We start from the raw sequence: 12,753 nt of genomic DNA, 5'->3' as shown, positions 1-12,753 counted from the left end.
GAGTGAAACGACATGAGGGTGTGTTCAGTAAGGGCCTATGCAATGCCAAGTGCCCAGGTAGGAGTTAGGTTAGCACCCCGATTTCCATTTTCAATCCATTTCCCCCATATTTTTATTACTCAACTACCCCACCTCAAAAAACATAACCATAATGTACACACACACACACACACACACACACACACACACACACACACAGAAGCCTTTTTACCAATAAACTCCACGTTTTAATGGCTGAGAAACTAGGTATTCAACTTAGTTTCATATATTCTTCTTCCCCTTCTAAACCCGGACTGAGATTACCTGTACAAAGCATTAGACAGGCAGAGAACGCTGGAGGGAGGGAAAGCTCTCACTCTGCACAGGAAGGAAAGCTCTTGCTCTGCACTGCCTGCCCAGGGCCCAGCCTCAGCACCATGCAGGGGTCACCACCATCTAGATTATTACTAGGACCAATCGCTGCCCTCTGACGTTTATCACCAAGGTCAATGGAAAATACAACCCAACAGGGACTCTCCTCACAGAGCATAGGCACACACATTTCATATACAGAAGTCAATCCTGTAAGAATTTTTCTTTTCCTATTATCCAAGGAAACGCATGTTACCATGGTAGGTGCCAAAGACATTTGGCTCTGAAAGTGGAAATTTGAAGGCAATTGCGAAATGAGGTAAGAAATTCCAGGGCCAGAAGGTGGACGCGAGCCATCAAGCGCTTCTCCAGCTTGGTCTTGGGCGCAAGCCACACGTACAAACAAGGCCCTCAGCCAGCTGCAGCGCCTCTACAGAGTGACCCATCCCTTCTTAGGGGGGGGGGGGGGCGTCTCCTTTGCAGGACGGATGCCCCCAGCCCCTTGGCAGGGTGTATGCCCCCAGCCCCTTGGCAGGATGGATGCGTGCCCCAGCTCGTGCCCAGGTTTCAAGCGCTCCTGGGGCCGGGAAAGAGGGTCTGTGCGGTGAGACCCTGGGCGGGCAGGCCAAGAGCTTCCCCCGTTAGGTGCGGCCGCCCCGGGAAGCCCACGGGATCGCGCGCCTTTATTGGGAGGCGGGAACAGTTTCTCTGTAGCCTCGCAGCACTCTGGAACCCGAGCCCAGAGGACAGTGGACACTGGCGGGGACACCAGCAAGCGCCAGGCCTTGCGAGCCCCGGGCGGGCAGAGAAGCGGCGGTCCAGCGGGTCGGGTCGGGGCGGGGGCGGGTGGACGTGACCCGCGTTCCCGGGTCGCCTAGCAACCGCCTAGCAACCGCCTCCCGAGGGACTGTCCACGCCGCCCAGGCCCGAAGCTCCCCACCCGAGCGGGCAGGACCCATGGAGGGAGAGGACGAGCAGCAGTAAGTGCTGGACCCCGTGTCTCTCCGGGCTCGCCCCGAGCCCTGCCCCCCCCGCACCCCGAGCCCACCGTGTCCCTGCCCGCACCCACCCGAGCCCGACCCAGGTCCACGGCGCCCATATGCGCCCACTTCAGTGCCCGCACCCGTGCCCATCCGTATCCCGCACCCCATCCCCACCCGCCCGCACCCACACCTGTGCCCACACCCACTGGCCGGGTCACTCCCCCAGACCAGGTCACTCCCACAGGGCTGATCCTCCCTCGCCACCCTGTTCCCCTGAAACCTTACCCACGGCCTGGAGCACTGCCCGATCCTCAAACACCCGCTGGACTCCATCCCTCCTGCTCTTCCTCAGCTGCCCATTTCTGGTCCAGCCCCGCCCTGTGTAAAAAGGCCACCCAGGGCCTTTCACACCCTTCTCCCCAGCCCCTACCACTCCCTTCCCACCCCCCATCACCCCCCTTCCTGCCCCCAGCCCCTATCACCTGCCTTCCTGCCCCTATCACCCCCTTCCCGCCTCCCCCACCACTCTTCCTGACCCCAACCCTTTATCACCCCCCTTCCCGCCCTCCCAACCCCTATCACCACCCTTCTCATTCTTCCTACCGAGGAAGTTGGTCAGGAGGTTTTGGGGGAGAGCTAGAAACAACTCCTTCAAGATGCGTGGGAAGGAAGGACGATGGTGTCCTTACAAGCCAGCGGCAGAGCTGGGATCTGGCTCAGTTCTGACGGTTCTGAGCCCAGTAGTGCTGTAAGAGAGTTGTACAGAATCATGCTCGGTGCTTAAATGCCAGTCTAGGGCCACTCACAACACAAGGACTCACAGGTGTGCAAAGAGGCACAGGTGTGCGAAGAGGCACTTCCTTCCTTCCTTTCTTCTCTTTCTTTTTCTTTAGGGGGGAGGGGGCACACCCAGTGGTGCTCAGGGGCTTACTCCTGCTCTGGGCTCAGGGATCACTCGGCAGAGCTTGGGGGACCCTCTGGGGTGCTGAGGATGGAAGCCGGGTGGCTGCATGCAAGGCAGGCCCTGGACTCACGCAGGCCCTCTGCAATCTTTGCTTTCAAGTAAGTACAAGTTGATCCAGTATGAAGCAGGAAAAAAAACAACAACAACAAACAGATGCCTGAAGGCTACAAAGAAAAATCAATTATGGCCTTTAAATACTTACCTGGAAAAGAGAAAAAAGCCTTAGAAGTTATTAATGTTTTAGCAGCAACCTTTTTCCAAATCCTTGCAAAAAAAAAAAACCAATTTTTGTTGGGATATAGGGAATATGAGTCCAAGGGTATGAATATTGTGTTTTGGAGTAAGAGTTGGGGATATATGGGGCCTTTTAGTTAAAACAAACTCAAAAAATGTGTCAGATTTACAAAAAGAATAAATATTATTGTAAGTGCCTACAGTGAACAGGTTTTGTGCCTGGAGGTTGGGTACATACATTACCATGAATGAAATTGTATTTTCCTTTTATGAATTTATTCGTAGTAAAAGGTATTTATAGCACCCATCCAGAAGGCAGGAGGAGCTAGACATATAAATTAGAAATTGTACTCATACTCAGTTTAACGAAAATCATGGACAAAGTATAAAGGAGTACCTGGGGGAGGGGGCAGAACCCTGAAAAGCCCTGGGAGGAGCTAGCTTTGAAACTGAGAGCTATATAGGGAGGGCACTGAGCAGGAAATTGGGCACAGACCTGGAAGAGGCTGAGAGGGCTTCCAAGCAAAAGTCCAGGGGTGACCAAGAAGATGATCCAGGAGCAGCGAGAAGGCATACTGACTCGAGTAATGAAACTTGAGTGTGCGAGCAGGGTCCCACACAGTCATAGAGCTGAGGAGGATGCAATTTATTATATCTGAATGCTGAGCCATTGGGGGTTCTAGCTGAAAAATGACAACAGAGGAGATGGACCTCACTGGTTGTTTCCCCCGCAGTGCTAGGGACTATTCCTGGCTCAGAGAGCACTCGAAGGTGGAGGGTTGAGGGAAGACTATGGGGGTGCTGGGGGTTGAACCCAGGTTGACCAGGTGCAACGTTAGCACCTTGCACACAACTCGCACTCTTGCTCATGACGTCACTGGTTTGAAGTAGAGTAAGAGTTGTATTTTAAGGACCAAGGCTAAACAGAAGTAATCACTTTCTCTAGAAACTTCTAATGAATGACATTCTCTAATCTTCCATGACTCAGGATTTTGATTTTAAATGATTCTGTGGTAAAAAGTATTCAAATTCTTCAAACACATGAAATTTTAAAACACCACATTTTTAATAGAGTGCCTTATTTAAAAGGACAAAAAACCTATAAATTATTTCCTTATAAACATGCTTCACTAAAATAATTTCCAATTTTATATTAGGGTAGTTTTTAGAGGCAAAATCTTTTGATATTGAGTCAATTGTCCTGATTGTCTGCTCAGGGATCTTCTTTTTTATTTTAAAGATAAATAATAGGGACCAGAGAGATAGAAGAGCATGTAACAGCCTTGCACGCAACTGATCTGGGTTCTGTGCCCAGCAGGCCATGTGGTCCCCTGAGCACCATCAAGAGGGATCTCTGAACTCAAAGCCAGGAGGGAGCCCTGAGCATCACCAGGTTGTTCCCCAAAACAAAACAGAAAGATAAATAATGATAAATGAATAATAAAGACAAATACCAAAGATCATTTGTTAAATATTATAAATTTGCCAGATGAATTTTCAAAACTAGCTGGTCCAAATAACTGAATTTGTTGAGGAACTTTTAACGTAGATGAGTTAAAATCAGCGTGTTATTATGCCACATGCATAAAAGTTACAAACGAGGAACTTCTGAGATGGTGAGAAGAGCAGAAGCATGTGCTCTCTCTGTGGAACTCCCCTCCCACCAGCCACAGTTCCTCCTTGGCACTACAGAGCCTAGAGAGCACCCTGGATGGATCCTTGGGGCTCCCGTCACCCCTGCTGAGCAGCACTGCAGACATATCATGAATGCCAGAATTAACCACATGGCTTAGCTCTGATGTTCAGACTCACACAGCTGGAACAGCCAAGTGTCAACTGGAAGTGATCCATGGGCCCAGTGAGCACTATTTGGGAGGCACCCACAGATCCCCCCCCCCATTTTTCTTTTTATAAGAATTTACAGACAAGGTTGTAAGCATAATCAAATTACTGCTCTCTCTTTACCAGCACTACTCTTTATACAGTTACTTTACTGGTATATATTTTTTTAAATTTATTTATTTATTGAATCACTGTGGGAAAAGTTACAAAGCTTTCAGGTTTAGGTCTCAGTCATGCAAATATCAAACACATTTCCCTTTACCAATACTTATTTTTCACCACAAAGAGCCCCAATAAACTCCCACCCCCCAACCCTCCCAATGTCTGTAAGGCAGATGAATTCTAGTTAACACACTATCTACTTTGACTAGATTCATTGTTTCGATAAAAGATGCACCATTATTATTTAGAGTTTACACCCCCAAATCAGACATGCTAAAAAGGCATTGTGAAATTATTTGCTTTCTACAGCTGGGTTAAAGAGTTAAATGATGTCGTGCGGCCGCTATTGTGGCCGTGTGGTTTTGGATTTCTGCTATTTCACTTATTAACCCTGGAAGTATTTCTGTTGAGAGTCAGATAATTAAGAGATTGGTTTCTGTGCTCTGGAGCCATGGCCGTGCCGGAGAGCCGCTCGTGGGGGGCAACTGGTGACCTCGGTAGGGCGTGAAGGATGAACCAGAAACTCCCCCCTTCCCATGAGGTTTTAGTCGCCCCATCACGACCAGCTCATACCTGGCTTTCCACAAAGCTCCCAAGCGGCTGCCATCTTTCTTTCCAGAGGGAAGAAGGCGGTTTACTGGTATATTATTGTGACTAATCAGTATTAACACAAATCCCTTTATCTTATGAATAACAACTTTTCAATTTTTATAATAGTATAAACCTCATAACTGTTAAAACCTCGTAAAACTTAAATTGTTTTGACTAATCATGATGTATCTAAAATTTATATAATTGATATGACTCATTACTGAAATACTCATTGGGATAAATGATTTACTATTAAATTATGTTTTTAGACAACATAAAATAGAAGATCCTGCTACAACTGGGGAAAAAGAAGAAATAAAACATGAAAAAGAATCTGAAAAGAACATACAAAATTCAAAATCTTGTGCTAGGAGAGCACGTATACATTATGCTAAGTTCATTAACACAAATGCGAGGACAATCAATGAACCAGTTCCCTACATGGATCCTAAAATGGGTACAGAAAAGCAGGTTAGACAGATGTTCATTATATACAAATAGAGATTTAGAAGTATTTTGCAGGATTATTTGATTACAGACTAGTTAAAGGATGTGACATACCTCAGATTAGTATTTTTAATAGTCCAATAGTTTAAAGAAATAATTGGGAACTATTCTTGCAGATAAATTCGCATATATGTGCATATACATATATTTATAAATGATCTAAATAATATTATTTTTGAGATTGGGTCAGATTATAACCACTCCATAATGGTTGGGGCTTACTGAAAAATTCTTCAATATTTTATATTTCAATATATTCTAGTGTAACAATTTCCCAGGCTACTCAGTAATTCATACATTGTAGAATAGTAGCTGCCATTTATTCAAAGTTTGGAGCTGGAGAAATAGTACAAAAGAATATGCTAGATATTTTCTAAATTTTAGACAAAGTATGTTCTTTGTCCTGCCCCCAAATTGTAGGAGGTATTACTGGAAAATGTAACAATAACATAGTCCAAAAAAAAGTAGATTTACCTTCAATTATATAATAAATGTTTCTGGCCCAGGGTTTAGCCAAAGCAAGCTTTTGTTCAGTGTCTTAAATGTGTATTTAATACTTAATGTGTATTATTTTTAAAATACACTTAAACCTGTATTTTTAAAGGTGCATTGAGATATGTTTTATGTATTAGTTCCCTTTTGTTGAAGCCAGCAATTACCAACATTTAAGAATGGCTTAATTGAGCACAGAAGTCCCTAGCAAGGGGTAGGGCTGGTTCCTCCAGAGGATTTAAGGGCGAATGCTTTTCCTTCCTTCTTCAGCTTTTACAGACCACCTACATTCTTCAGTCGGGCCCTTCCCTCTTAGAAGTACAGAACAGCATCGTTAAACCTCTGAGGACTCCTCCTAAAGATTACTTTGGACCCACTCAGACAATCTGGGATAAAGTCTCTTTCCCAAAACCCTTCATTTAAACCCCATTGCAAAATCCCTTTTGTGCTGTCAATTAGGTGTAATGTATTAGGTATCGTTGTGAGTTAAATAGGTTGCATTTTAGAGAGCTCTCTTTACACCAATATCATCAGCTGCTCCTGTTTTGAAATTAAGTGTTGTGTAAAAGTGAGATCTTGAGGCAGAAATTCCTGGAGCCAAATAAGCTTTCAGATCATTTATTAAACTATACAATGATTTTTTAAGGCTCTTTTACAAACAGTTTGGAATTTAAAAGAAATTATAAGCTAGGACTTTACCGAGGATATAAATATGGTGCAGCAATTCAGGTGAGTGAAATTTCCACATTTCTTACAAAACTTAGTGCCTCTCCTGTTGTGTAGTTTATACTGAATTTAAACCCAACTGTTAATTGAACTCATTCTTGCCTTAGAGAGAGTAAGGAAAAAATTGATTCAAGAACAGAAAGAAATGTGAAAAATTGGGGGCCCAGAGAGATAGAACAGTAGGTAAGGCTCTTGCCTTGCATGCAGCCAATCCAGGTTCTATTCCCGGCTCCCCCATCTGACCCCAGAGTCGTTCAGGAGTGCAGAGCCAGGACTAAGCCCTGAGTACCTTCTGTTATTGCTATGAAAGCAACAAAAATCATAAACAAAGAGAGTCAGAGAACTCCTGTGAGTACAAAAGAGGAACAGCAGTGCAGTAGAGGTCTGTGTTGGTGACAGAAACTCATGGAGTTGGAGACCATTAGGGGATGATAAGAGTGAATTTGATTGGAAGGGAAGTGGCTAGGTAGAGAGTAGGGATGAATGAGGAGTCCCAAAGATTCCCTGAAGGTTCATCTCATCGTATGTGTCCTTGTGGTGTATTTTAAAAGCACATTGATTTGGGCATGGAGTAAAAAGAATGTGGGCTGAAAAAACAAAAGTAACTGAGAAGTCTTAAATGTAATCATTTCTCAAGAACAGGGCCAGAGCAATACCACAGTTGGGTAGGGCACTTGCCTTTCCCCTGGCCGACCTGAATTCGATCCAGGTTTCGCAGATGGTCCCCCGAACTCTCCAGGAGTGATCTGTGAACACAGAGCCAGGAGTAAGCCCTGCGCACCTCCAGTTGTGGTCCAAAACCAAACCGAACAAAAAAGCAAAAAAAAAAAAAAAAAAAAAAAAAAAAGGAAAGGAATGGATTTCCACGTACCCAAGGAGTAATAAAGTTATTCTCAGATAACAGATTTTTGTGGGATACTCTAGGTAGCTTGCTGAGCTCTCTGAGAGGGACAGAGGAATAGAACTAGGGTTAGCCGTGTACAAGGCAAACGCCCTACCCGCTGTGCTATCACTCCCGCTGACTTAAAAAGGAAAAACCTAAATTGTTTAAATATTTAAATTGGCATGTCTTTTTTATGTGTTTTGCTAAAATATCTTTAGAACACAGATTGGTTTTGTTTGTTTACAAAATGAGATATAATTCTACTTAGGGACATAGAATTAGAGGTGCTAGAAATAGTAAGAAGAGGTTGTAAGATGGTCATTTTCATTAGAAAATAGTTTGTCTTGTATTTTAAAATATTTATATTTTAAGAAATATCATACTAGATCAGTATTTTCCAAAGTGTATTTTCCAATCTTCGCTAGTTTTTTGCATAGACACTCAAACTATGCCTTTCTCAGAGCTCCACAAGTCATACTACAATACAGTTCAAGAAATCCCTAAACTTGCATAATCTTGCTAACCTTGCCTTAATCTTGCTACTTCTGAAATATATTTACATATGAAGCTCTCTTTTATACCTATTAATATGCTGCAGAACTCGAGTTGTACAGAATACAATTTAGGACTCATTAAGGGCACTATAAATTGCTTAAAAAGAGGTGTTTTTCAACACTCCTGATTTCCAAGAGAATGAACTCTTAGAGTCAATGTAACTCTAGTGTTTGTGATAACGTTTCAGTTTTTTAACACTGTTATCCTTATTGATAATAAGGTCTTGTGGCTTACAATAATGCTGATATAATTGCTTACACACTCCCCCAACTAGAGTGTCAGTCCGTGCTAACTAGAGTGTCAGTCCCGTGGTACCTTCTCACTGTAGCCACACATGTACACACATCACATCTCCCCTTGAATCTTCAGCTTTTCACTTTTCAAACTACTGAGCTCTCCTGATCAAACATGACTGTCTCAGAAGGAGGTTATCAAAGTCCACATATCCCAGGAATCGCAGAAATGTCGCCTGTGACCTACAGATCACCGCCATCACCAACAGTCATCTTGGTCGTGCCACTGGGGCTGCTGCTCTGGACCCCACGTCCCACCTCTTGCGGTCTCTTATACAGTTTCTCCAGAATACCCCACTTCCCACTTGCTCTTATTACTCCATCACCCAAGGATTGCCCCTGAATTGTCCCCCCCCAAATGGAAAGGTATGTTTACTAATATATTTCTTGAGGTTTGTCAAAGTATAGTACAGAGACTGCCTCAAGAGGTTTTCACGCTAAGGGGTCATAATGCACCTGCCTTTACAAGTAACCCCTGTGCTCTGAAGGCTCAGGACTGTGGGTGATTATCAGGAGTCTTCAGGCACTTCCTCAACCAGAGAACCCCAGTGACTTTCATCCTGGGGTAGAGAAGGAGACAGGCTTTGGACTAAAAGGAAAGAGTTCCTCTTCTCTCTGGGTCCAAAGTTTGGAACTGGGAATCATCACTAGGCAAAATCACCTCCACAGTCTAAGATGTAATTTGAGCTTCGAATTCTAAATAAAGAAGTACCCTTAGGGGGCTGGAGCGATAGCACAGCGGGCAGGGCATTGCCTTGCACGCAGCCAACATGGCCAACACAGGTTTGATTCCCAGCATCCCATATGGTCCCCCGAGCACCGCCAGGAGTGATTCCTGAGTGCATGAGCCAGGAGTAACCCGTAAGCATCGCCGGGTGTGACCCAAAAAGAAAAAAAAAGGAAGTACCCTTAGAGGACTTTCCAGTTTGACTTATTTCATCATAAATGACTTTGTGTTAATCCCTCATAATCTAATATGTTAGTACACAGAGTGGAAAACTTTCAGTTTTTTGCCTGAGCATGAGATGAAGCAAAAAGTAATCCTCCAAGAGCTGGAGCGATAGCACAGTGGGTAGGGCATTTGCCTTGCAAGTGGTCAACATGGGTTTGATTCCCAGCATCCCATATGGTCCCCTGAGCACTGCCAGGAGTAATTCCTGAGTGCAGAGCCAGGAGTAACCCCTGTGCATTGCCAGGTGTGACCCAAAAAAGCAAAAAAAAAAAAGTAAGCCTCCATCCATCCCTGTACTCTTATAATCAATCCGTTGGAACAAGTGCTTGGATCAAACATAACATGTGTATGTATAAGGACTCATGCGTACTCGCTCTTCCATGCGCAAACTGACCTTAGCCCCCAAACCAGAAAAAAAAAAACCTCATTTGAACTGTCGGGTCCATTCTTCTGCAGCAAAGATTTATCAATCTGTAGCACTCATGAGAATGCTCTCAGCAATTATGGATTTTTAAGTTATAATTTAGCACTGTAGCACTGTCTCCCATTGTTCATCAACTTGCTTGGGCGGGCACCAGTAATGTCTCCATTGTGAGACTTATTGTTACTGTTTTTGGCATATTGAATACATCATGGGTAGCTTGCCAGGCATTGCCGTACAGGCAAGATATTCTTGGTAGCTTGCCAGGCTCTCCGAGAGGGGCACAGGAATCGAACCCAGGTCAGCCGTGTGCATGGCAAACACCCTACCCACTGTGCTACCACTCCAGCCCAAGTTATAATTTAGGAAAAATTATTTACTATTTCCTTTATATTTGTGAAACTAAAAAAAACTATTGTAAAATTTCAAATTAAAAAAAATGTCTTCTCAATGGACATAGAGAGAACACATTTTTCCTAGTATGTTGGAGACCAGGATTCAAACCACAGAACCAAATGGTCCCTGAGACCACTGGGAGTGATCCCCAAGTGTTGAGCTGGGCATAACCATCCCTGGAGTATCCCTGGGTCTGGCCCAACCACAATCACCATCGCAAAACAGATTTCTTAAAGATGAATCGCTCTCTTGGCTTTTAGGACAGCTTCTGCATTATACCTTTGTTCTAGGTGAAGAAAGAAAGGAAGTTTGCTAGACATTTCTTATGGGATGGAGGTAGGTCACTTTACCAGTGGTTTGGATGTCAGCAGATTGTTTCTGATTCACAAAAGATGATGCTAGAAAGTCCACACCTTCAGATCTTCTCTGGGTGACTGAACATAGTGCTGTGGTTAGGGGCATGATGTGGCAACCGAAATTGAACCCTGAGCACCCCATGTTCCCAGGGAGCCAGTGGAGACAGCTCTGGCAGCTCCCAAACACCACCTGGAGAGCGTGGGCAATCCTCAGCTCTGCAAGGCCAGAGCATCTCCCAGCCATACTCATCTGCAAGTGCTCCTGCCTCAAAAAATTGGGTTGTGAGAGGGCCTGAGAGTTGCATCTTCATACCCTCACGTTGAGCCACCAGTTTCACTGCTAAGTGTCACCGGTGGGCCCCAAGCACCAACAAAAGCAAGCTGATCATGGGCTGGAGCACCTGCTTTGACAAGGGGCCCTGTTCTCTGGCACTACGCGGTCCCCAGCACTCAGGGACAGCCCCTGAGCACTGACCATTCAACAAAGAACCCCTCTGGAGCACTGCTACGTGTGCTCAGAAACAAACAAGGACCTTATCATAGATTTCTCTCAGGATACTGAAGACCCTTCTATTTTTTTTTTTTACTTTTTTACATTTTTTTTCATTTTTTTTCCTTTTATTTTTTTTTATTAGTGAAACACCATGAGGTACAGTTGTAGATTTACAGATTTTGTGCTTGGGATTCGATTATACAATGATCAAATACCCATCCCTCCACCAGTGCCCATTTTCCACTACCATGGATCCCAGTATCCCTCCCACACCCATCCCCCCATCCCACCCTGCCTCTGTGGCAGGGCATTTCCTTTTGTTCTCTCTCTCCTTTTGGGTGTTGTGGTCTGCAAAAGAGGCATTGAGTGGCAATCATGTTCAGTCCATAGTCTACTTTCAACATCCATCTCCCCTCCTGGGAGGATCCTCCAAACACCCTTTATTTGGTGCTCCCTTCTCTATCTGAGCTGCCCTTTCCCCTAGAATGCCCAGCTGGCCTCTAAGCTATGGAGTAATCCTCCTGGTACTGATCTCGGCTATTCTTGGGTATTAATCTCCTATTTTGTTACTTTATATCCCCCAGATGAATGCAATCTTTCTATGTCTATCCCTCTCTTTCTGACTCATTTCGCTTAGCATGATACTTTCCATGTAGTACCACTTGTATGTAAATTTCATGACTTCATCTTTTCTAACAGCTGCATAGTACTCCATTGTGTATATGTACCAAAGTTTCTTTAACCAGTCATCTGTTCTTGGGCACTCAGGGTTTTATCCTTTCCCATTCTGTAGACTGCCTTTGTATTTTGGTCACTGTTTCTTTTGAGGTGCAGAAGCTTCTTAGTTTAAGAAAGTCCCATTTATCTATCTCTGTTTTCACTTGCTCGGCCAGTGGCGTGACATCTTTGAAGATACCATTAGCTTCAATGTCATGGAGGGCTTTGCCAACTTTGGCTTCAATGTACCTTACGGTTTGTGGTCTGATGTTGAGGTCTTTAATCCACTTTGATCTTACTTTTGTGCATCGAGTTAGGCAGAGATCTGAGCCCATTTTTTTGCATGTAGCCATCCAGTTTTGCCAGCACAATTTGTTAAAGAGGCTTTCCTTACTCCACTTCACATTTCTTGTACCTTTATCAAAGATTAGTTGATCATATGATTGAGGGGAGATGTCAGTATATTCAACCCTGTTCCATTGGTCTGCAGCTCTGCCTTTGTTCCAGTACCATGCTGTTTTAATTACTACTGCTTTGTAGTAGAGCTTGAAGTTAGGGAAGTTGATTCCTCCCATTTTCTTTTTCCCAAGAATTGCTTTAGCTATTCATGGGGGCTTATTGTTCCATATAAATTTCAGGAGTGTTTCCTCCATTTCTTTGAAGAATGTCATGGGTATCCTTATAGGGATTGCATTAAATTTGTACAATGCTTTGGGAAGTATTGTCATTTTGACAATGTTAAGTCTCCCGACCCATTAGCAGGGGATATCTTTCCATTTCCGCATGTCCTCTTTTATTTCCTGAAGTAGTGTTTTGTAGTTTTCTTTGTACAGGT

General features: G+C 44.2%; 1 protein-coding gene across 1 annotated transcript in view; it reads left to right on the top strand.

Moving 5' to 3' along the window:
• Positions 1-1,278: 1,278 nt before the first annotated feature.
• CUNH2orf73 (chromosome unknown C2orf73 homolog) overlaps positions 1,279-12,753 on the top strand; it is a 36,497-nt gene continuing 25,022 nt past the window's right edge. The window contains 2 exon segments of the mRNA XM_056114328.1: positions 1,279-1,331; positions 5,397-5,598. Of these exon segments, the coding sequence (XP_055970303.1) occupies positions 1,309-1,331; positions 5,397-5,598 (225 nt within the window). The 5' untranslated portion in view covers positions 1,279-1,308.

This window comes from Sorex fumeus, unplaced genomic scaffold (assembly GCF_029834395.1).
Source record: "Sorex fumeus unplaced genomic scaffold, SorFum_2.1 ptg000024l, whole genome shotgun sequence".
Classification (NCBI taxonomy): Eukaryota; Metazoa; Chordata; class Mammalia; order Eulipotyphla; family Soricidae; genus Sorex; species Sorex fumeus.
The sequence above is the reverse complement of the archived record's forward strand: the minus strand, read 5'-3'. Positions and strand labels throughout refer to the sequence as shown.